The sequence below is a fragment of the Trachypithecus francoisi genome, unplaced genomic scaffold (assembly GCF_009764315.1).
Source record: "Trachypithecus francoisi isolate TF-2019V2 unplaced genomic scaffold, Tfra_2.0 Lachesis_group15, whole genome shotgun sequence".
NCBI classification, from domain to species: Eukaryota; Metazoa; Chordata; class Mammalia; order Primates; family Cercopithecidae; genus Trachypithecus; species Trachypithecus francoisi.
Window position 1 is genome coordinate 65,449,359 of NW_022681460.1, and position 25,078 is coordinate 65,474,436.

At 47.8% G+C, this 25,078-nt stretch overlaps 1 protein-coding gene and 1 long non-coding RNA gene across 5 annotated transcripts; one reads left to right on the forward strand and one right to left on the reverse strand.

The window, feature by feature from the left end:
* Positions 1-25: 25 nt before the first annotated feature.
* On the reverse strand, positions 26-17,103 carry LOC117097285. Of its 4 annotated transcripts, XR_004442901.1 has the most exons (5): positions 16,963-17,094; positions 15,274-16,746; positions 14,262-15,193; positions 7,854-10,328; positions 26-293 (listed from the first exon to the last, which is right to left on the reverse strand). It is a non-coding gene; the product is annotated as an uncharacterized LOC117097285 (long non-coding RNA). The 4 variants fall into 4 exon arrangements; XR_004442900.1 differs by having other exon boundaries at positions 14,262-16,643; positions 16,963-17,103; XR_004442902.1 differs by lacking the exon at positions 14,262-15,193.
* Positions 17,104-20,058: 2,955 nt separating this feature from the next.
* On the forward strand, positions 20,059-23,143 carry LOC117097283 (UL16-binding protein 1-like). Its single transcript, XM_033235091.1, has 4 exons — positions 20,059-20,222; positions 20,445-20,720; positions 21,361-21,492; positions 22,736-23,143. The coding sequence occupies exons 1-3, from the start codon at positions 20,162-20,164 to the stop codon at positions 21,468-21,470; spliced, it is 447 nt and encodes a 148-aa protein (XP_033090982.1). The 5' UTR covers positions 20,059-20,161; the 3' UTR covers positions 21,471-21,492; positions 22,736-23,143.
* The last annotated feature ends 1,935 nt before the right edge of the window (positions 23,144-25,078 follow it).

Sequence of the window (25,078 nt, forward strand, 5' to 3'; positions counted from 1 at the left end):
CAGGGAGTTTGAGGTTGCAGGGGGTTGAGGTGATACCACTGCACTCCAGACTGGGTGACACAGTGAGAGCCTATCTCAAAGAAAACAACAACAAAAACAACATAAGAAATGACAAAGAAAAAATTAAACACAAACGAGCAAATTTGACAGAGGACTTGTGGGACCCAAATGACCAAATCATGCAACTTCTTACTTTTGATATAGTAAGGAGTCTGCTGAGTGTCAGCATTCCCAGAATGTTCCATCTCATGAAATATAATTTCCTCTGGTGAATCCACTCCTTAGTCCAGGTCCTCCGAGAAGAAGCAAATGGGATTCACATGAGGGGATTTCATTGGTGGAAACCCTGGGAGAACCATTCAGCAGGACACAGTTCTGACACCAAGTGCAGGAGGGAGGGACAGGAGGTTGGGCAGGTGCATCCTACACTACAGTGAACGGTGCTGGGACAACTGGATGGTGCATGCAGAAGAATGAGGCGGGTCCCCTCCTTACAGCACACACAAAAACTAGCTCTAGATGAATGGCAGATGTCCACCTAAGACATGAAACTATGACAGCCTTAGAAGAAAATAGAGCTGTAAATTCTTGTGACCCCAGATTTGGCAAACGCTTAAGTACTGTATGCCAATAGCACAAATGGCAAAATAAAAGGTATTTTAATTTCATTTCATGCAAATGTAAACTTTTGTGCTTCAAAAAGAACTCCATTTAGAAGGTTAGAAAAAAACTATACGGAATGAGGAAAATATTTGAAAATCATATTCAAATATGGTAAGGAACTGGTATCCTGAATATCCGAAGAACTCTTGCAAATCAGTATTCTAAAGTGAAATAACCCAATTTATATATATGCAAGAGAATTGGAATAGACATTTCTCCAAAGTGAGATAGGTATACTACAGGATGGTCACAAAAGAATAGAAAACTTTAGGCAGCAGTTTCAGGTAACTAGCAAAAATAATCTGTTCAAATATCTGCAGAGGCTGTGGGCTGGTAAGATGCTGAAAACCAGAATGTAGACCAAGCTGCCTAAGAATGAGTGGACCCAACATAGCCCTGGATTTGTCCTCGGTTTCATCTAGGACCTCATTACATGCTGATTAACATACTAAACCCACACCAGCCAGCTCCCGAGCAGCTCTGAGGATACCCGTATTTGGTGTGAAAATGCAGGCACCACAGTTGTGAGAAACCCTCTCCTTTTTCAAAGAATTTTCATGAACATTCCACCCCTTCGTTGAAGAAACTCATAAAGGTGGCAGCCCCAAACCCCCTTGCACCTGCCTCTCTCTTGATTTCCCCCGCACTCCCTTTACTTGAGTGTGTACTTTTCCTTTTACAATAAATATCCGTTCTTTATTTTCTACTGGTCCTTGAATTCATTTTCCCAGGCGGTGTCAAGACACTGACACCGGCTGGGGTCACAGTCCCACTGCGGTTTGAAGACTTCCCCTTCCCCACTGACATCAGAAGAAGAATGCAGGCAGGGCGCGGTGGCTCACGCCTATAATCTCAGGAGCTTGGGAGGCCGAAGCTGGCGGATCGCCTGAGGTGGGGAGATGGAGACCAGTCTGATCAACATGGAGAAACCCCATCTGTACTAGAAATACAAAAAACTAGCCGGGCGAGGTGGCGCATGCCTGTAATCCAAGCTACTTGAGAGGCTGAGGCAGGAGAATCGCTTGAACCCGGGAGACAGAGATTGCGGTGAGCAGAGATCACCCCATTGCACTCCAGCCTGGGCAACAGGAGGGAAGCTCAGTCTCAAAAAGAAGAAGAAGGAGAAGCAGAAGAAGGAGAAGGAGAAGGAGACGCAGAAGGAGTAGGAGAAGGAAAAGAAGGAGAGAAGGAGAAGGAGAAGAAGGGCAGTGAGCCCAGGAAACGGTGCTTAGTGTCCACAGCCCTCAGGGAAATGCCAACCTCACCCACAAGGGGACGCCTCACCCCGCTGGAATGGCTGACCCCAAACACAGTGAGGCTGGAGGGGGTGGGGCCTGCGTTCCTTACAGGGCAGAGAGCAGGAAATGGGGAGTCCATGAGTGTGGGGGATGTGTGCGTGTCACCCTCTCCCCATTTTCCTGGCGGAGGTTCCTCCCTTTTTTCTGGCCCTACTTCCTTCCTTCCTCTCCCTTTCTCCTGCCCTCCCTCCTATCCTTCTGTTCCACCCATTCCAAGGTTTTCTCCCCCTCAAGACGTCCATACTTGAGGCCCCCAGCCCAGGGGAAAAGCCAGGAGCCCTGGACAGGGAGTGTCGAGGTTGGGGAGGCAACAACCGGAAGCCCCTGCCGGACCCTGGACACTTAGCACCTAGTGAATCTCAGTCTCCCTCCTGCAGGAGCCCCAGGGCAAGGAGAATGGGGGATCCTTGCGGGGACCACACTGCTAGGGCCCCACGGATCCGAGTGGGATGGTGACGTCCCAACTTTCCGGATTCAAGCGATTCTCCTGCCTGGGTCTCCTGAGTAGCTGGGATCACAGGTGCCCGCCACCACACCCTGCTAATTTTTTTGTTTTTAGTAGAGACGAGGTTTCACCATGTTGGCCAGGCTGGTCTCGAACTCCTGAATTCAGGTGATCCACCCACTTCAGCCTCCTAAAGTGCTGGGATTACAGGCATGCGCCACCGCACCCAGCCCATCCTATATTTAATATGCTGCTTCATCAGTGTGTTGAGTTTCAAATTTTAATTGACAAATTTTTCATTGCTATAAGTGCTGCTTTGTTCTTTCTGTTTCAGATATAACTAGTCTTTTTGACAATGTCTTAATAGTTGCAGCGTGTTTTATTCTTTTATGTCTTTAATGGTTTAAGGATACATATTTTGCTATTTCCTTTGTAGTTCTAATATCTGTAGTTCTTCAGGGCGTAACCTACTCTGTGGGATTGACTCAGTCACTTACTGTGGTTTGACTCTTGGTATATTCTGTAGGTTTCTGAGCTTTTTTGTGGCATGGCTTTTTTACTGTAGGAAACCTCTGCTGCCTACGTGAGGTTGTGTTCTGCAGAGATATTATGTTTGATTCTGTCAACACCTGTGGATCGCCACAAGCCAGGGATCATTTTTGTTAATTTTTTGGCTGGCACATTCCTGGAGCAGTCAGGTAGAAAACATTCTAACCCTCAGGACAGCTGCAGTGACGAATCCTCAGGGCAGAGTGCTTTACTGGATTTTACACGCGCAGTGCTGCTCTCGCTGGGCATTATTGTTGCTGCTGTGGCTCTTCGTTAGTTTCTTGGGAGGAGGAGACACCTTAGCAAAAAAGCTTTTAAAACAAGATTTGAAATTATTTTGAGAAAAAAAATTTCCTGGTTTTCTTGCTCTGTTGTTGCTCTGTCATGTGGTGCCTGCCAGTTACAGCTAAACAGTCACTTTTGTGGTTTCTAGGCAGAAAAATGCTCATATCACAAGTAAATGTCTAGGTGTCCCAGGAGGTGACTCTGGTAGTGTGTATTTTCATTGCTCATTTGCACTCTTAAAGGTACAATTCTCCTGACTTTTTAACGTTTTCCTAGGGTGCCATCCTGTATGTTAAATTTAAAATTGATGATTTCTTCTCAAAGGTAGTGTTACCATAATTCACACAGTTTAGATATACTATAAAAAATCATTTAAATCCATTCAACATTGTTCATTAAGCTTCTGAGTCATAAAATATCTTGTCATGTCTGATTAATTCAACTGAGTTCAGTTTTTAAACAGCACTGCTGTTCTACAATGTGCTACTTGTTGTTAAAACCTAAAAGTCCTAAGTGTTTCCAATAACTGAAAGGGATTGGGTATTTTACTAAGTTATCTATCATAATTATCATAAGTTTAAGACTGTGGGCTGATTTTATGAAATCTATAAAGTATAGAAATGATAAGAAGTAAAAATGAATTTAATAGAGTTCAAGCATTCATTTTTGTCTAAAAGCCAATGTCCAGTGAAAACACTGTTGTTTTCCTCCCTCTGCAAACCTGAAGCAAGCACTGCTAGCAATGTGATTTTCTACAGAATTGACAGGTTGATAAGATGATTCATGACTGAAGTAATATTATTCAATTGTTTTGTATTTATAGCCTGGGAATATGCTTTACAACATGGCCAAATGTCTGTATATTTCAATATACTCCCAAAGATAAGAGACTTTTTGTGTGTGTGTGTGTGTGACACAGTCTTGCTCTGTCGTCAGGCTGGAGTGTAGTGGTGCAATCTCAGCTCACCACAACCTCTGCCTCCCAGGTTCAAGTGATTCTCCTGTGTCAGCCTCCCAAGTAGCTGGGACTACAGGCGTGTGCCACCGCACACAGCTAATTTTCATATTTTTAGTAGAAATGGGGCTCCACCATGTTGGCCAGGATGATCTCAATCTCTTGACCTCATGATCCACCCGCCTCAGCCTCCCAAATGCTGGGATTACAGGCATAAGCCAACGTGCCCGGCCAAGAGACTTTAAGCTCCTATGTTCACAGAGGAGTATTGTCTATAAATTATATCTCAATAAGTATAGTATTTATAAAAGGTGGAGGAGAGAAGACTAGCAGTAGCTGTATAAGAGAAAAACAATAAGCTTATCTGATCTACAAGGAGCATCTATGAAATGGTGGGTTAAAATATAAACCATTCTCTACCTCCTTGAGACTGTGACTAACAGCCTAGAACAGTACAAATTCACTGGATGAAGACAGGAAAGAAGCTCAGGCTTCTGGCTCCCTCACCCAAATTACCCCAGAGAAACAATGGAAGGAAGAAGGAAACACTTGGCCAACAGACTACACAACAGCAACCCTGGTTGCAAGATAACAACGGAGTATTATTTCTAAAATATGAAGGAAAAGAACTTGAGCCTAGAATTTTATATCCAGTCAAATTCTCATTTAAATAAGAAGGTATCCTTCCTGTTGCAGCCATAACAAATTGCCACATACTTACCTACTTAAATCAGTACATCTTTATTATTTCACAGTCCTCTAGGTTACAAGTCTGAGATGGCTTGATTGGTTTCTCTGCTCCCAGTTCCTCAAGGTCAAGGTCAAGGTGTCCACCCGCTGGGCTCTGATTGGGAGGTTTTGGAAGCCTCTGCTTCGAAGTACATGCAGGTTGCTGGCAGAATCCAGTCCTTGGATCTGCGGTACTGAGGTTTCAGCTTCCCTGCGGACTGTCAGCTGTGGCCCTTCCCTAACTCCTAGAGGCCCCTCTCCAGTCTTGCTCATGGCCCCCACATCTCAGAGTCAGCAACAGTGCATGGAATCCTTCTCATGCTTAGAATCTCTCTGACATCAGATGCATCTTTCTTGGCTCCAGCCTGAGAAAATTCTCTGCTTTTTAGAGCTCATGTAATGACACTGGGCCCACTCAGAGAATCCAGGAAAATCTCTCTATTTTAAGGTCACCTGATTAGTAGCTTTAATTATGAATGTGCAGAGCCTAGACTAGCGGTGCCTAGACTCACAGTACCTAGACTAGCGGTGCCTAGACTAGGAGCAGCTGGTTTCTCTAGGCCCCTCAGCCCTTATTCTCTCCATCCCCTTCTTCCTGGCCCCCTTTTCTTTCCCGTTTCCATTCCCACTTTCATACTCCTTCCTTCCTTGCTTAAAATACTGGATTTTCCTGCGGCTGGTACGCTCCAGGCTCGATCAAACAAGCTAAGACAGCGGTTAGTTGTCCTATCATCAGTGTTTTCTAGAACATATCGTTCTAAAAAAGGTACAGGAAACTTGAAGGGGCAGCTTCCGAATCCTGCCCACCACAGTGTATTAGAAATATTTGAAATTATAGAAAACCTGAAGGATATTTGCCTCCTGAAGATCCAAGTTGGAAATAGTTTAGAGGAAGGTACCTCAATAGCAAGAGAAACATAGGAGATGCCACAAGAGAACCGAGGCGGACAAGTGACCAAAGAATCTGTTCCAGATTACTGTTATCTCACAACAAGGGAAATGTGAAGTTAGGATCACAGAAACAAGGAAGTGTAGCTAAGAATAACCGGGAATTACAGCTAGGAAAGATATCAGGAAAATGGGGCTGGAGGTGGCACACAAAAGGAATAGGAAAACATGCTGATACTTCTAAAATTAGGAATAAAACAAAACCATTAATACCAATAAATGTGATACATATTGGTATGAGTCATAGGTTAAGGGCGGCCACCCTGAGAAGAAAACTAAAATATATAACTTTTAACCAACCAAAGAAAACCTCAGTCTACTAAATGGAGCACAGGTATGGAGGGGGAAATACCAGCAATAAAAAGCACAGTAAATACATGTGGACCAGGCACAGTGGTTCATGCCTGTAATCCCTGCACTTTTGGAGGCCGAGGTGGGAGGATCGGTTGAGCTCAGGAGTTCAAGTCCAGCCTGGGCAATATAGGCCGACCCCATCTCTACAAATATAGAAAATTAGCCCAGTGGGTGGTGCCTGCTTGTAGTTCTGGCTACTCAAAGGCTGAGGTGTAGCAAGACGAGCCGCAGACAAAACTCCTCAGACACCGGATTAAAGAAGGAAGAGGTTTTTCGTTTGGCTGGGAGCGTCGGCAGACCCTGTCTTAAGAGCCAAGCTCCCCCAAAAAGAAATTCTTGGCCTTTTTAAAGGCTTACAACTTTAAGGGGTCCACGGGAAAGGATCGTGATAAATTGAGCAAGCGTGGGAAACGTGACTGGGGACTACATGCCTCAGCTAACAGAACAAAAAGTTTTACAATGCTTTTTTCATACAGTATCTGGAATTTACAGATAACACAAGTAGTTTAGGTCAGGAGTTGATGTTATTATTACTACTTTTTTTAACTCCTAGGGCCGGGTGGTGGTGCCAAAGTTGTCTGGCTATTTATCTTACTTTGGTTTCTTTCTAGTTTTTTGCTTTCTATCTCCTCCTGTCTTGTGAACTAGGCAAGGTGGCGGGGAGGAGGGCAGCAGGAGTAGTAGAGGTCTCCGTCCTTATCCCCCACTTTGAGAATGTTCACTAATTAGTGGGAGGGGGGAGGGTTCACTTTTATTTTTACTTTTTGAGTGTTTTCGCGAGACAGAGTGATAGCGTTTTATGTCAGACACTTGTGTTGAAGTTTTCTGACGAGCCATGGTAGCTACAGAACCTTCGATCGTTGGAGGGAGCAAGTGTAATGCACAGGGGAGCAGCAAGCAAGTGTCTATTACAAGTAATACACTTACAGTGAGGGTTGTACATTTTTTACAGCTGGAAACTGTTTTCTAAATGAAGACCTAGGATCAAACCTGTGTTAAACCTGTAAAGGCACATGTATCAACTTTGTCATGTCCTAAGCAGGTTAGTTTTTTACTGGGTCTTAAAAGCTTTTTTCTAGCGAGTAACACAGTATTTTTTAATAACAGAAGTTTTTAAGAGCCAGATGCTTGAACTTGGGGTGTCTGTTTGGGGAAAGAGTTAAAGTAAAGTTATCTGGAGGCATTAACTCTTTTGCTTCTCAAGGCCATTGGTGTCTTATGTTAGCCTTTTTATAAACATAACATGAAGAAACATATAGGCTGCCAGCAATGTTTTCAGCCAACTGAACATATAGGTTTTGTCTTTTCTTTTCTTTTTTTTTTTTGCTAAAGGAGGAGGTTCTGGTAACTTCTGGTTTGTATGTTTAAAGAATGACTGAAAGACTCGGAATTGTTGCTGGGCTGGATGGGTCTGGGTTTCGTAAGTAGTATGTGTACAGTGGGGACACCTTATACAGGTGTTTCTTCTAGCATGGTTATGCGGGGGTAACAAGAACAAAACAATATACAGCATATTCATATCCAGCAAGGACAAAAGAGGTCCTTACCTGGGTAAAAGGTTGAATACCGTGACAGAACAATAGGAAAACAGTATTACAGGAAAACTATTAGACTTAAGATTTTTAACTTGCTTGATGAGTCCTCAAGCTTTGGCCATGCGTAGACTAGTCAGCTGCCGGTATGTGACTAGAGCAGGGCTTGTTGTCTCCTCAAGCTTCAGTCGTGTGTAGACTGGTCAATATCCAGAGTGACCAGAGCAGGGCTGTCATCCTCAGCAGCAGCTTGGTCTCGTCTCAGGATTAGCCGGGTTGGATGATCTGTGTCCTGCTGGCTGCTCCACTTGTCCTCAGCTGCCGGTGTTAGCTGACTGAGGGGATCCAAGACACAACACCTGCAACTTTAACAGCAGTGGGAGTGGACAAGGTTACAGTAGAGGGCCCATCCTATATGGGTCCTAGAAAAATTAGATTTTACTTTAAACAGAGTCACTAGATTTAAAGGGATATCAGACTTACAGGCCTTTTTATTTATTTAATCATGAACACTTCGTGTGGCTATTTTTAAAGCCTGCATTTGCTTTTTTAAGGTTCTTTTAGTTTCTGGAGGTCACCTTTAATTTGACTTATGATTTGGGGGTGGCTGACCAAACAAAATCTTATAGGGCAGATACCGAGTTTGTTTGGTGGGGGTGCACCTGACTCGGAGGAGGACCGTAGGCAAAAACCTGATTTTATCTGAGATGAATTTCCTGGCAATATTCTTTCAGTAGCTGCTCGAGTGTCCAGTTCATGCGTTCCACCTTTTGTTGAACTTTGTGGTCGATGGGCTGTGTGTAACCTCTGTTTTATTGTTAACAGTCTCGTTAAATGTTGCACAATGCCAGCTACAGCTACCAATGCTGGCCTATTGTCAGACTTTAAAGTTAGAGGTAGTCTTAAACCTGGGGAGAATGTCTTTTAACAGTACTTTGGTCACTTCTTGAAGTTTTTCTGTCCCGGTGGGGAAAAGTGTAACTTACCCTGAAAAGGCGCAAAGAAGCCCTAGCCTCCAGCACGGGGCAGTTGTGCAAAGGCTAGAAGCAAGTCTTCACACGGCATGGCTCTTTTTCCTGTTTAAGTTTTTTAGAGGAGGGGCTCTTCTCCTCCCGCTGCCTCCCTTTGTAACTCTATTTAGTGACTTAGCCTTCAGTGAGTAATTGGAATCCAGATACAGCAGAATCTTGCTACTTTTAACTTCTAATGTGACCGTGGGCTCCTGGGAACCCAGTCTGCCCTAGTCTTTACATTCTTCAGCTCCTGTCAGCCTGATCAGATGAGTATTTGGTTCCTCCAAGGTGCCACAGACCTTGGCCGATGGCCTCTTTGTCTTGTGGCCTTGGCCATTTCCTTTATTGTCTTTTGAACATTTACCCTTTTAGTGTCCTTTCTTTTTGCATCTCGCACATTAATCTCTCTCTAGCCTTGTCTGGTTCTGGAATCCTTGCCTAACTTGACTTCTTTCACATTTACATCCACGTCCACGTCCACGTCCTCTCACATTGTTAATCTCTCTTTTTTTATACTTACTGTTAGTCTTTCTTTTTCTTTTGCTCTTTCCTAGTTTTGTTCCTTGGTCACAGTTAACATACACCTTGGTGGCCACTTTTATAGACTAGGTGGTAATCATGCCCGCAGCTTCTGCTTGATGTTACCCTGGGCTTGCTTTACAAATGAAGTATTCACTATATACTGATTTTCAGCAGCCTCAGGGTTAAACGGCATGTAAAACCAGAATGCTTTATAGTCTCTTATAAAACTGACTTAGGCTCTTGTCAGCTCCTTGAAGCATTCCTGAAATCTTTTTTATATTACTTGCTTTTTTTCTACTAACTCTTAGCCTCTGCAGAAGTGCTTCTCAGTACCTCTGCAAATGCTGAAGCTGAGTTGCATTCTCTGGGTCTTTTTTCCCCTCTTTCCTAGAGTTTAACAGGCTCTTCTCTTTATATAATTTTTCATTTACTTGGAGGGTTAAACAGGCATACCAAGAGTCAGTGTAAATGTTTACAGTCTTACCTTTACTGAGGTCTAAGGCCCGAATTAAAGCATTGAGCTCAGCTTAACGACAATGTCCAGGGTTACCACCTCATATTCTGCACATCTCTCTCCTTGTGGGTTGATGAAGCTGTTCCCGTCCACGTATAGCTCCTAGTCTACTGATGCCCAAGTCTGGTCCTGGAGGTCAGGTCTGCTAGAGTAAACTTGAGTCCAACACCTCTACACAGTCATGCTCTACAGGGCTTTACCTGCTGGGAGCAAGGTGGCAGGTTCGGGGTGCTTCCAGTTTAGTAGATCAATGGTTGAAAAGGGCTGATAGATGAAAGTCTGTTGCCCCACCCCCTGGATGTAGGCTTGGTCATTATAATAGACAGGTCCTCGTGTCTCCGTGAGAGGCATTTACAATAGCTCAAGCAAGAACAGATCTCAGGTGACCCACTTGACTTATCTTGACTTCCTTCCTTGGCCTCTTGAGGCTCCGATCCTCCCCTTCGAGGTGAGAACTGGGGCATGTTAGCTCCTGAATCTCATTTCTGAGGGGGCTGTTGGCCTCAGTAAAGCAGAGTAGGCTGGGACATATGGAGAAAGAATTTCTATTATCTCTGGCGGCTCCTGCAAAACTGGCTTCTCTTGCTGTTTCTGGGACTCCTTTTTTTTTTTTTTTTTTTTTTACTTGTCTGCTGGCAAAGCTGCTCTTACTTTTACTTTTGGCTTTTTTGCAATAAGCTGTTAAACAGGGCTAAATTTATGCTGGTTTTGTCTATGTTATATTAAACCATGAGTCAATTAAAGGAATTTGATTTAGGTACACTGGCTGTCCTCCGACCCCTGTCACCACCTTAAATACATGGCTAATTGTTCTCTGTCTATAGTTCCTTCCATGGGCCATCCAACGCCAAGAAAGGGCAGTTCTAATTCACACAGAGTTCTTAACCTCTAAGGGGTTAACTTAACTCTATAATCTCTTGAAAAACCTTTCTTTTTTTTCTTTTTTTTTTTTGAGACGGAGTCTCGCTCTGTCACCCAGGCTAGAGTGCAGTGGCCGGATCTTGGCTCACTGCAAGCTCTGCCTCCCGGGTTTACGCCATTCTCCTGCCTCAGCCTCCCCAGTAGCTGGGACTACAGGCACCCGCCACCTCGCCCAGCTAGTTTTTTTGTATTTCTTAGTAGAGACGGGGTTTCACCGGGTTAGCCAGGATGGTCTCGATCTCCTGACCTCGTGATCCGCCCGTCTCGGCCTCCCAAAGTGCTGGGATTACAGGCTTGGGCCACCGCGCCTGGCCGCAAAACCTTTCTTAAGGTTCTGTAACATGCATTTTAATAGAGTAAGTTTTGATGATTTGATGACTTTCCTTTTTTCTTTTTGAAATTTTTTTAACACAGTTCCTAGCGGAGTGGGCTTACTTTGTGTCTGACCTATTTTTCTCTCGAGACAAAACAACATTCACACTGTAAGAAGGAAAGGGTAAAAGATCACTGACTTGCCTAATTCACACTAAATCAAAATCAAAACTAAAACCAAAGTGTTGTTAAAAGCATGCCTGTTTGTCAAGCAATTTAAGCCAAGTCAAAATCAGGACCAAAACCAAAGTGCCAATAAAGGCACCCCTGTTTACCAAGCAATTCAAGTCAAGTCAAAATCAAAACTAAAACCAAAGTATCAAGCAGTTAATTCAAGTCAAAAACAAAAACCAAAGTGCCAGGTACAGGCACGTCGTGGGTGATCAGGCCACGCTTCCACTTAGATGGAGTGGGCAAGTTTCAAAGACCAGTCTTACCAAGTTTCAGATGTCCGGACCTAAAGTGCTCGTTCCTTCCCGGTGTTCAGCCACTGCCTTGATCCTCCACGGGGCCCTGCTGTGCACTGCTCTGACCGGGGCAACTGTCTACCCAGGAGTGAACCACATCGCATCACTCAAGCTGGCCAGAGTCCCCTGCAGGGATGCTCTACAGGGCAGGCATAAGCTACCTGAGGGGCTGCCTCCACCGTCAACTGTTGACCGTCTGTTAATCACGTCGGTTCCCAGTCAAGGAACCAAGAAATGTAGCAGGACGAGCCACAGACAAAACTCCTCAGACACCGGATGAAAGAAGGAAGAGGTTTTTTATTCGGCCGGGAGCATCCGCAGACTCGCGTCTTAAGAGAAGTTCTTGGCCTTTTTAAAGGCTTACAACTTTAAGGGGTCCACGGGAAAGGGTCGTGATAAATCAAGCAAGCGTGGGAAACGTGACTGAGGGCTACATGCCTCAGCTAACAGAACAGAAAGTTTTACAATGCTTTTTTCATACTGTGTCTGGGATTTACAGATAACACAAGTAGTTTAGGTTAGGGGTTGATGTTATTATTGTTACTTTTTTTTAACTCCTAGGGCCAGGTGGCCAAGGTTGTCTGGCTATTTATCTTACTTTTGTTTCTTTCTAACTTTTTGCTTTCTGTCTCCTCCTGTCTTGTGAACTAGGCAAGGTAGGGGGAGGATGGCAATAGGAGTAGTAGTGGTCTCCTTCCTTAGAGGCAGTAAGATGGCCTGAGCTCAGGAGTTAGAGGCTGCAGTTAGCTATGACCACGCCGCTGCACTCCAGCCTGGACAACAGAGGAAAATCCCATATCTTAAAACAAGCAAACAAAAAAGATGGCGTAGCTAAATCCTAAACAGTAATTATCATAATAAAGGTGAATTACTAAACTTATCACATAAATCACTGAAACTCCCAGGTTGGATTTTAAAATATCGAATAATGTACACTATTTTCAAAAGGCAATTAACTGTTAAATGTAAAGATTAAAAATAAAAGGTGTTGTATCTGCCAAGAAAGGCTACTTTGTTTTTTTGTGTTTGTTTCTTTTAGCAACTACAATATGCTTTATTGTTCTTGGAAAGGGCTCAGGGTTTGGCTTTAAATCAGGCTGCACGCTTTTCATCAGTCTCACATCTCCCTCCCCACGCCAGGCTGACTCCAGCCCGCAATGCTGCATTACATTCCAGGCAGACATTCAGGAGCTTCCAGAAGTCTCTCCTCCTCCTGACCTCCCTGCAGTCCAAGAATCCCCATGACCCCTGCTTAGGGTCCAGCCCTGGAACCCACCCACCTGACCCACCCCAGACCATCCTGGCACCAGGAACAGAAGCTCGATGCAGACACCCAACTCTGTGCCAGCACGTATGCCACTGGGGACCTGGAGCCCAGGGTGTGACACACCCAGAGGAAACAGAGGGCCCTCACATGAGTCACCCTGGCTTTCAAGGCTGTCACAGCTCCAGTGGCCTTGCCCCACCCACTTGCAACTCCAGGCCATGGGGCTGGAAATACTTGGATCTTGGCTCCCTCTCAGACCCTAACCCTTCTTTTCTCCTTCACTTTCCTTCTGGCCCCCTTATCTTTTCCCATTTCCATTCCTGCTTTCAGACTCGTTCCTTCTTTGCTTAAATGCAAGATTTTCGGCCAGGTGTAGTGGCTCACAACTTTAATCCCAACACTTTGGGAGGCCAAGGCTGATGGATCATGAGGTTAGGAGTTTGAGACCAGCCTGGCCAGCATAGTGAAACCCCGTCTCTACTCAAAATAAAAATAAAAAACATTAGCCAGCCGTGGTGGTAGGTGTTTGTAATCCTAGCTGCTGAGAAAGGTGAGGCAGGGGAATCACTTGAACCCAGGAGGCGGAGGTTGCAGTGAGCCAAGATTGAACCACTGCATACTAGCCCGGGCAACAGTGCAAGATTCATCAAAAAAATTAATAATAATAAAAATAAAAAAATTTTAAAAAGGCAAGATTTTCCTCCCCATGGTGCACTTTAGACTCAATCAAATCATATGGAGACAGCTGTTGGCTGTCCATCATCACACTACGTTTTCTAGAAGTTTCTATCCTGATGAAGCACCCCAGACTGGTTGAAAACCAAAGTTACTCTTCGTTGGAAAATGTTTGTGGACACCCAGGTGGGCATACCAATTTCCAAGTTGTAGCTGGAACCAGTGGCTCACTCCTGTAATCCCAGCACTTTGAGAGGCCGAGGCAGGTGGATCACCTGAAACCAGGAGATCGAGACCAGCCTGGCCAACATGGAGAGACCCTGTCTCTATTAAAATTGTAAAAATTAGCCAGGCACTGTGGCAGGCGCCTATAATCCCAGCTACTCAAGAGGCGGAGGCAGGAGAATCGCTTGAACCCAGGAACCGGAGGTTGCACTGAGCTGATATCATCCAACTGAACTCCAGGTTGAGCAACAGAGCAAGATTTTGTCTCAAAAAAAAAAAGAAAGAAAGAAAGAAAGAAAAGAAAGAAAGAAAAAGAAAAAAGAAACACCAACTAAAACAGGAAAAATGGGCAAAAAAATTTACCAACCTCAAAGCAGCCACCTTCAGGCCCCTGGGGGTTACAACCTTCGCTCCAGCTCCCCTCTGCACCTGTGCTTTTCCTCTGAGCCCCATTCACTCCCACAACTCTCTCATTCATTCACTGGTTCACTCAGCCTCCAACCACCCTTAAATCAGGTCAGGCTCACCAGGTGATGGAGAGAAAAATCATCCTCTGTGGGTCTGAAAAACACGCCTGAGTCCTGATGGTGGGTCTTGCTTTCATTTCCACCCCCTCACAGCACCCCCAGGGCCATGAAGAGGCCACGGCCTGGGCTCAGAGCTCCAGCTCTCCTCAGGGTGGGCCTGGCATTTGCTGACTTCAAGGAGGGCAGCAGGGCTCACAACTGAAATAGGAAACCTGCCCTGGGTGCTTAGCATGTGCAAGGACAAGGTTCCTTGTAGAATCTGCTCATTTCATCTGTGTTCATAGCATTTGTCATTTTTCCACATGTGGACATCCATGCCCAGAAAGCTGAAGAACCTTGCACAGGAATATTCAGCCACAGTATCAGCTGACTTCCATGTCTGAATGCATGATCTCTAGATCCCTGCCATTACAGTCACTTTTGGGCCACTTCTATCCCCATTCTGGGCTGGTCTGAGTCTGGTGGCCAAATGCGGGCATCAGGGGTGAGGCAGGAGAGTCCAGGTGTGCATAGAGGCCCCTTTAAAAACCCTCCTGTTCTGTAGGGCAAGCTGCAGCCACAGGAAGAGGACCCAGCATAAAAGAGCCGCAGCGGGGAACTCAGCCGGGGCGATGTTTGCATAGGGGAACTCAGCAGGGGCGATGTTTGCATCTGGGAACTCAGCGGGGGCGATGTTTGCAGCGGGGAACTCAGCGGGGGCGATGTTCGGGCAGATGGAAACCCGCTGCAGTCCACAGCCCCCCAAGTTTGGCCCCAGCCCCCAATTAGGCTCTCACCTGGCTGTCCTGCTCGAAGATCTCCTGCCAGCCTCCTTCTGCCTTCCTCCTGTTTCCCCAGTCACTGACCCAGGTCACCCAGCCTCAGGGGTGGTGCTGCCAGGGTCTTCCCAGTGGCCTCCTCCCAGGACTAACCCGGATTGCTTGTCCCCAGCCCTATGCATGGGAGGCTCTTTTCACACACAGATGCCCAGACCCACCAAGCTGTGCCCCTCCCAAGTCTGAGAACAGCTCACCCCTCTGTGTCTGTTGTCCAGTAGACCACTCTCCACGTGGCCCCTCCTGGACAGTGGCTCTAGTGCATCAGGCCAGAACCTTCTAGGCTCCTGTGTCCCTGCTCAGTCACAGAGGTGGCTGCCCTCCCATGACCCTGTCCTGAAAGCAGAGACAGGCCCTGGGCTTGTCTCTTTTCTTCCTCTTTTCCACAGCTTCAGGACCCTAGGGACTGCTGGTCACCAGGTGCAGGTTCTCCCCACATGAAGACTCATTCAATGGGGAACGGGCTGAGTGGCTGGGGGCAGAGTGGGCTCAGGAGCTCTGCTCACTCCTCACCCCAGACTAAGCCCTCCCTTGCAGCCAGGGGCCACTGGGCTCCTCGCCTTCCTCTGGCTTCTGTCCATAGATCTAGATGGTTCCATGGTGACTGAGATGAGGATGCACTCTGGATGCCCCTTTGAGGATGGCTGCAGAGACCATCCAGGGACTGAGCAGAGGTGCGGATGCAGCCATAGATTTGGGTGTGGTTGGACACAGATGGGTGTGCAGCAAAGTGAGCTCCACCCATGCGTAGACCCCACCCTCGGCTTCTGCTGTCCGTGGAAACACAATTAATCACATGATGATTGATCACGGTAGGCCACCTAGGCCTTTCTTTTCTTTTTTTCCCAAAAGTCATAGAATATACTCAAAGACCTCCTTATGCTTTTAGTGGAGAGGCAAAGAAGGTCTGCTGCGGACTGGGGAAGCGGCTGCGCCCGGGACAGAGCGGGGGCGGCGGGGGGGCGGGGCGGGGTGGGGGGAACTCCGCGACGCAGGCAGAGGGAGGGCGGGTGTCGCTGGCGCAGCGGTGACTGGCCGCCACGGAATATTCCTGTTAAGTTTCTTCACCTTCCTGTGCATAAGTGTTTACACTGGGGTAATGATAAATGCTATGCTGAAAAATTAAATGAGGCAGTCATGGAAGGAACCATGTCCTGCCCCGCGGGGGGAACGGGGACGCCGCCACCAAGCCGCGAGGGCGGGGTGGAGGGGGAGGGTTCGCCCGCCTGGGCCGCTGTCAGGTGACGACCCGGGGGCGGGGCGGGGTGGAGCACCCCCAAACAAGGACAGTCGTCGGATCACGCCCCTTGGATCGCAGCATGGGGCGGGGTGGAGCAGTTCAATTTACTAGCCTGAGTGGGAGGCACCAGGCGATTCCTCCGCCCATATCCGCCTCGACCCCAACTCCGGTCCCCTGCGCCCCAGGTCCCCAGTGGCAGCGGCCGCCTGCCCCGCCTTCCTTCCATACTTCCCGCTTCTGCTGCTGCTGTCCTGCTGGTCCGGGTCAGGGCGGGCCGGTCAGTTCCGGGATGGAGCCTAGTCCGGGGCTGGTGCCAAACCTGGGGGGCTGTGGATTGCAGCGGGTTTCGATCTCCCCGAACATCGCCCCCGCTGAGTTCCCCGCTGCGGCTCCTTTACGCTGGGTCCGCGTCCTGCGGCTGCAGCTTGCACTGCAGACAAGGAGGGTTTTTAAAGAGGGCGGAAAAGGAACCACAGGAGGGTGGAGGGGCCAAAGGGCCGCAGAAGACAAGGTGGAGCGGGGATCCCTGGTGCAGCTCCGCAGCCCCACTAGCCCTCGGGAAGGAGAAACCAGAGCTCCCGAAACCCTAGCTGGGATCAGGACAGGGGTGAAGGGGGACTCCACAGGAACGCGATCACAGACTCACCCACCAGCCGCAGGCCTGCTCTGCTCTCATCTGCTCTCCACCACAAAAACCCTCCAGCACTCCCAGGGCTCCGCCCTGGAACTTCCCCTGCGCTTTGCTGCAGGCACTCACCCCCACCCAAGAGGCTCATCAGACACTTCCCACCATTCACCACTTCTTCACCTTTCACTTCCACTACCCAGGTCGCATCCTTTCGTCCCCCCATCTCAGCCCAGCCCCATCACCACACAGGCCTCCCTCACCTCCCCATCCATGAAGGGGTCCTTAGCACCTCCCCCACCAACTAGCACCTTCTCCCCTTTTGCCTGAGGACACACCCCAGCAAACACACCCCATGCTTTCCACAGAACTTAGTGCAGGGGGGATGGGAAGGACCATTTCCCCCAGGATGACCCTGGGAGCGTCCATGAGTAGAGGCGCCCACTACTTCCCTTGGGACCCAGACCCGCCTGTTCTTCCTACTGGGGAGCCAGGGTCATATAGAATAGTCACTACGCAGACAGGAGTCAGCAAACCCTTTCTAGAAAGGAAAGGCTGAAAGCACTATGGTCCTTGCTGGCCATGGGTTCTCTGTGTGTCAAGTCCTGTCCCTTTGTAGAGCAACAGCAGGCAATGGCAACCTGGAGATAAAAGGGAGACCAGATATGGACACCATCCTAGGTTGCTGACCCCAGATGAGGGCACATGCTGTGTCCTGGCAATTGCTGCCCCACTCCCTAGGGTGTCATCTCCAAGTGGTGTAAGTTGAAGAGTCACAGGTGTGTCCGACCCTGCCTGTGGCTTCTGAGTGGTGTGGATGTGATGGATGTGAGTGGAGGTTCTATGGTTCCGGGTCGATGCTCCCCTCCTTTGCTGCTGGGTGGCATCATCGGTCCCTCAGGGTGATCAGGGACCCTCCCTGAAGCCTCAGGTGTGAGCTGAGGGTGAGGGGTGCACCCACATGTTGTCTGGGGGATTGGGGCCAACTGCTTGTGCAGTTTCTTGGTTCCCTGTGGCCCTGCTCTGGCCCATCCCAGGAGACCCACCTGTGTCTTCTCACTGCTGGGCCTATCTTCCTAATGATGTAAAGGGTGAGGAGCACACCCTGTGATGGGCAGCTCTGAGACCGTGTGGTCACTGCCCTCCCATAGCTGGAGGCCCATCTCCACCAGGGCCCAGGACTACACCTGGAGCCTCTTTTAAATGAGGGGATTTCGCTGCTGTGAGTGGCACAGCTTTGCTTCTGAGCACTAGGGGACCCTGTTGTGATTCTACAGTTGACAATTGCCATGAAATCCACATAGCACCTTTTCCAACCACACATGCTTCTGGGATCTTAGGGACTCCAGGGTCAAATAGCCATACAAGTAGGTCCAGTCCCTCATCACAGAGTGTGTATGGCTGCCTCCCAGCTACAAGAGCAGAGCTGAGTAGTGACAGGGAAGGTCATATGACCAGCACAACCTATAATAGTTACTACATTAACTACAAACACTATCCATTCCCGGCACAAATCCAGGAAATGTGAAAATACCATCAAATGAGTCTATGAACCCAGCACATCCCCCTAAGCTGGACCTGACACAGGTGTCCATCCTTTACTTTGCCCCAAATGCACCTCATGAGTATCAGGGGAGCAAGTTAATGCTTCAGATCTCTGGAAGGAGGATACACACTGTGTCCACCAGGAGTGTCTGGGTATTTGCTGTTTCATGGTGTACACTTACCAGAGTGAATGCCCATCTGGCTCTGTGGGGGAGTCTGAAGGAGTCATTGCAGTTGCTGTGGAATTGAAGGGGCCCACTAGGGCCTCTGGACTCTCCTTCTAGTAATGGACTCTGGGTCTGAGGTGTGGCTCAGTTCTCAAAGCTGGGCAAAGGAGCTCGATTATTTCCTGGGGTGACTCATTTCAGCATCCAGGTCATCCATCCTTGCGTTTTGTCTGTATTTGTTGTAATTATTTAAATCTAGCAGTATTCGGGTTGAGTTTCCATCTCTTTTGGATCCTTGACCCCTTTGTTCTATGAGCCATGAGCACACCTTCCTATGGCTGAGGTCCCCAGCTGGCATTGTGACTTCTTTAATTATTTCTATCATTGCACCCTCCTTCCTCCTGACAGTTGACGGCCTCCACTTGAGATCTGTTATTTCAGGATTTTCCACCCCCATTACTACTGGGAGCCCATTTCAGGAACAGCATTTCCTACCCCGACCCCGGCCTTCAGCAACAGGCATCCCTGGGCTTCTTGACAGTCTGCTGCCTTCTCCTGGGGCCTTCTTTATATTCTGGGTAAACAGGAGTCCTCCACGCTTCCCATGAGCACGGAGAGTGGACATTGTTCTGGATTTTCATACTGCAGTCACTCTGGCATGGGTGCTTCTCTGAGCCTTTTTGCTCTTTCCTCTACACCCTGACTTAGAAGTTCTGGATTTTCCACTTCTTGCCCTGTGAACCATCCCTTTCCAAGGTTCCAGGAATGCATCCTCAAAGCAGATGGGTGTCATTGCCGGGGCTTTGCCAACATATTAAATCATGTGACCCATGACATTAATCACTTGTGTATCTAAACTGAATTCTGCCCTCACCACCCCCCCCCCCCCCCCCCCCGCCACCACCACTGTGCTGGAGCATGCGAGGACAGCTCCCACACCCTCTCCCATCTCCTGCAGTCCACGTGGGCTGCTGCTGAGGGTCCTCCTCATCCAGGCCTTTTCCTGCCACAACAGGCCTGGCACCTCCCCGACAAGATCATGTGCTGACTGATGTTGGCACAGGGCAGGTGGGACATGTCTGGAGGGGACATGTGGTTTCATGGCTGCAGGAACCTTCTCCTCCATATACTCAAGCAAGGGAGACGCTCTAGTCTTTAATTAGTTGACATGACAGCCCTGGCTGGGGCACATCTTGCTCTAACAGCCCAGCCCCTCAGAGGCCTTCACTTGCAGTCACCATAAGGGGGAGGAGGGGTCTCAGGTTCCACTTCCACACCAATCCTCTCCTGTGTTTTGCTTCCACAGACACACACTGTCTTTGCTATGACTTCAACATCACTCATAAGTTCAGACCTGAAACACGATAGTGTTAAGTTCAAGGCCTGGTGGATGAAAGGCCTTTTCTTCACTATGACTGTGTTAACCACAAGGCCAAAGCCTTTGTTTCTCTGGAGAAGAAAGTCGATGTCACAAAAACCTGGAAAAACAAACTGAAACACTAGGAGACATGGTGGATTTCCTCAATGGGCAACTGCCTGACATTCAAGTGGAGAATTTAATACACATTGGTAAGTTTCAGATAGTCCAGGACAGCAGGGAGCAGACGCAGTAGTAACTTAGAGGCATTTATTGGTTTCATGTAACAAATAAGTCAGAAGTTCGTGTCACACAAGAGGCTGAGAAGCATGGGCAGGATGCAGCAGAGAGAGCAAGTCCAGAAGCCAGGAAAGGAAGCAGGGTGGGGCTCAGGATTTGTCAAGATCAGAGCTGATCTCTTTCCAATAGGGCAGAGCCCCTCATTCTGCAGGCCCAGATGTCTTATGACAATGAAGCCTATGGACACAACAGAGGATCTTGGCAGTTCCTCTTCAATGGACAGACTTTCTTCCTGTTTGACTCAAACAACAGAAAGTGGGCAGTGCTTCATCCTGGAGCCAAGAAGATGAAAGATAAGTGGGAGAAGAACACGGAGGTGACCATATTCTTCCACAAGATTTCAATGGGGGATTGTAAGATGTGGCTTGAAGAATTTTTGATATACTGGGAAAAAATGCTGGATCCAACAAGTAAGTGAGAGGCCAAAAAAGGAAGCTCTCTTGAGTTCAGATCTTAGCCCGGTGTGTGAGTGTGTGTGAGTGCATGTGCTTGTGAGTGTTTGAGTGAGTGTGAACATGACCCCCTCATAGGGGACTCCTTTTGGGGGTGCTGGTGTGCCTGTGCTCTCTCATCCTCCTCTCCCTTCTTCCTTCCTGCACCTGCCTGTGCTCCACCCACTGTGCGTTTCTCACCAACCTCGAATCTATGGGTGTCATAGTGTTTCTAGACCTTTTTCGTTAGTGTTCCTTCCTCCTAGAATAACTTTTCCTTTCCTCTCCCTTCATCTGTTTCTGTACATCCATCGAAACTACCTCAAAGGCCCGCCCCAAGACTCTCCCCTCCCTGGCCCTGGGGCATCACCTCCTCTTCCGCCAGAGCAGGAGGGTGGGCTGTGCTGTCACCTTGCTTCCCTCAGCACCTGTGTGAGCTCCCTGAGGACAGGGAATCCTCCCTCTCCCTTCCTACCCCAGAAACTGTCACAGCGGCTTCTCCACAGCAGAGGGGGACAAAAGCTCTTCCAGGATGAGCTGTGGGGGGCAGGAGCTGAGGAGGCATCTCCTAAGATTTGGGGCCTGGACAAGGCTTGTCACTTCTGTGTTTCCATTTCAGAACCACACTCTCGGGCCCCAGGCACAACCCAACCCAAAACCATGGCCACCACCTTCAGTGCCTGGAGCCTCCTCCTCATCATCCTCTGCTTTATCCTCCCTGGCATCTGAGGAGAGTCCTTTAGAGTGACAGGTACTGTGGGCAATATTGGGAGGGGAGCAAGGAGCAGGTGGATGAGGTGGAAGGATGCAGAAGGAGAATACCCAGAGTCCCACATCTCCCCATGGCAGGAACCTTCTCATCCTGCCATGAGACAGATGAATGAGACCTAGTGTCGCCTATTGGCAATGACCTGGGTAGCTCAGCCCTGAATTCTGATGGATTCTCACTGTCAGAACCAGAGAGAAAGGGAGGGACCCATACCAAGGCTCAAGCCCTGTTGAGCTTGAGAGGGTTTAGCCAATTCAGGCCTGTTTCAGAGCAGGTTCCTATTCGGGAAAGGTAGTGGTGTGTGGCCTGCAGGCAGTAGGAACTCAGGCATGGGCAGTCCGCACAGTAGGAGAGGAGCACCATGGCTGTTTCACCTAGGATGTCAAGGGAAAGGGTGTCCCTGGAGAAGGCTAAGAAGAGAGTGATCTGGGAGAATCCCCAGACAAGGGGGCTGTAAGGACCTTGGCCCACCCAGTTCCTAAGGCTTCATTCCCAGAGAAAGCAGCTTGGGTTCCAGCAGTTAAGGTGGAAGGTGAAAAGTAGAGCATGTTCAGGGTGAGGTTTAGGAAAAGGCCAGGTCCCTTGGACCCACAGGATTCCTTGTTTGGCCCTAGGGTGATGCCCCTGCCATTCTGCCTCCTTCACACTCCAGATCCTGAGCCAGCTGATGGCCCTGCCTGGAGCAGAGTGGACTCAGACAGGGAGGCTGAGCTGCTGCTAGAGGTCCATGGTTGCCACTGAGCTTGGCTGGGAATGAATGGGGCGGGTCAGGGGCAGTCTCATTCAGAGCTATGGGTGCAGCTCCCAGGGTGAGGAGAGGCTGAGAGCGAAGGGGAAAGAAGGAGGTTTGCCTGCGAGCCCACCCAAGGCCAGGGAACATGGATCCAGAGACCTCTCTTTGGACAGGGCTCCTCCAGGTCCTCTAGACCCTTCTATGAGAGGGAGGAGCAGTCCCTGAGTGAAGGTGCAGACCCCTCATTACCAGCCTCAGTTCTGAGCCCCCATGCGCTGTAGCAGGGCCTGGGCTGGCTCTGTGGTGTGGTGAAGGAGGGTGGAGGTTGGGACAGGCTGCACAGCCAGGGGTAGCATTGGAAGGAAACACATAAAACATGTTCCTTATTTGGGGAAGAGGCTCCGAAATGGGGAGGGCCTGGGAGGGATCACCCAGGAGAACAGACCCAGGTTTTTCTCAGCCACTTAAACCAACGCTTCATCTTTTCTGAAGGTGGAAGATGATATCAAGAAGCCTCTGTTAGCCTGGTCTGGTTCCTGCTCTCCCTTCAGGGAGGCCACCTGTCTACTCACCACTGTGCCTTTCTGGGAAGCAGGAATTCAAGCCTTAGCCAGCTCACAGGCCCCCAGCGGATGATGAGGACGTTGTATACTCAACATCTCATGCCCGTCATTACCTTTACTGATGATCCTGGCTACCATTTTTCTTAACATCTTCTGCCACTTTCTCTCAGTGCTAATGGACGGAATTCCCGCACAAGTTTTAACTGAACAAGAAATCCTAGCAAAAAAGCATTTTCTTTCTACTTCTTTGATTGTGGAAAAGTAGACACTTCTCTGAAGCATGACCACATTCTTCCAAACAGTATTGCTAGTAAAATAGCATGGTGGACTTCAAAGCTCAGGGATCCTTTTGATGCAGTGACCAAGAATTGCATTATTATTTTTTTTTATTTTTATGGTTTTTTACAGTTTCTCATTCTGTCAACCATACTGGAGTGAAGTGGCAGAGTCTTCACTCACTGTAATCTCCAGCTCCTGGGCTCAAGTAATCTTCCAGACTCAGCCTCTAGAATAGCTGGGGCTACAGGCGCATGCCACCAGGCCCGGCAAATTGTTTTAGTTTTAGGAAGAGTGGGTCTTCCTATGTTGCTCAGGCTGGTCTTCAACTGCTGGCCTCAAGCAGTCTTCCCACCTTGGCCTCCCAGTGCTCTGGGATTACAGGCATGAACCACAGTGCCTGTTGTAGAAATTTTTAAGTATTTTATATGGAAAAGTATTACCTTCATGATTATTTTATTTAGTAAGACAGCAGATCTAATCTCAGAATAGCTGCTTAGCCTTTTCTCTGACTCACCTCCTGCCAGCTCTGGCATTCAAATGAAGGTCAAAGCCTGTGAACCTGAATGATCCCAGCTCCTGTTTTGGGCTGAGCTGCTTCAGGCTGTGGAAGGGCCTGGGAGTTGCCTGCAGGAGAGGTGAAGGGAGGAGAAGCTGCCTAAAGCAGAAAACAGAGGGTGAGAGGGAAACGTCTGGAGGCCCTGGCTTTGCAGAAGAAGGAACCATAGTGGATTTATTGAGGGATTTATCTCTTTACATCAGTTTCCGAAAAGAATGTTTTTCTTAAGTTCCCATTTTCAACTAGTAAAACAGAACAAAGCAAAACCAATGTGAAACAAGCAAGAATTGCAAAGTATTTGCAAGCAGAATCCAGAGAATTTCTCTGCCTGCACCACTTGAGAGCTAGCCGCCACGCTGATGCCTCATCTTTAATGATGCCACCTCGTGCCCCATTCTTTAGTGTTCTTCCTACAAACCACGACACTCTCCTAATAAGCACAATACAATCACCAAAACAGATTCTGCATCCATACATTAGATCCATCTCATGCTCAGACACCACCCAAGATTCACCAGTTGTTTTGATTATCTGATGGATTTAGGCATTTCCTACCTCATTATTTAGCTGAAAATATAAATCATGATGTTTTATTTGCCCCACTATTCGATCTCTATATTTTTGGAAATAGGTGGAGAGATTTGGATTGATGTGGTGCTTCTTATTGTGTATCACTCAGAAGTCCTCATTAATATATTTGAAAGATTTAACATCTTTTTATCCAGCATTTGGGTTGCTTAATTTTTTGCTAGTTCAGATGTTCTAGTCTGACATAGAAACAGAAATGTAACACCAAATGAGAAAACATGCTGCACTTTAGTGGAATATTTTATTGCTAACTTTTTGTTATGAAAGCAACAGCAAAGTAAATAACCAAATATCTCCATGCTTTCTAGAACGTGCTTGAAGCCTGGAACTGACTGACATTGCTAATTAGTGGGATGAGCACAGCATCCACTGTCGTGAATATCATCTGAGTCGATGTCAAAGGAACAATTCAATATAGACTCCTACCCACAATGGAAGAGGTCTCTGATGTTCCACTTCCTGCCCATCACCTGGTATAGACAGATTTAAACATTTGTCAGTAGAATGCGTGTGTGAGGGCATTCCATTGTTCTTTATGTGTGTTATCTTGATTATGTAGGACATGTCAACTCTTTCACGGGTTTCCTCAGAATCTCTGAACTGCTCATAGCATTTGCCCAATCTTAGGACAATTATATGTATTTTTATTTATTTGTAGTTCTTTATACATTACAAATCTGATCTTTTGTCCATAGGGGAATAAAATAACTTTTAAAAATAGAGATTAATCTGATGTGGGGATTACTTCTAAAGAAGTAGGTGTGTTCAGGGCTGAGGAATGACAAGGAACATCACTGCCCAGGGTGTAGTGTGCTAGGGCCAAACCAGAAAAGTTATGTTTTTTAAGAA

What these genes read in the sequence shown, in the direction of transcription:
- LOC117097283 (XM_033235091.1), top strand. Translation starts at nt 20,162, where the DNA reads ATGGTGGATTTCCTCAATGGGCAACTGCCTGACATTCAAGTGGAGAAT. An exon ending in GGAGAATTTAATACACATTG is followed by an intron (nt 20,223 to 20,444) that starts GTAAGTTTCAGA and finishes CCAATAGGGCAG; the next exon opens with AGCCCCTCATTCTGCAGGCC. An exon ending in AAAAATGCTGGATCCAACAA is followed by an intron (nt 20,721 to 21,360) that starts GTAAGTGAGAGG and finishes TTTCCATTTCAG; the next exon opens with AACCACACTCTCGGGCCCCA.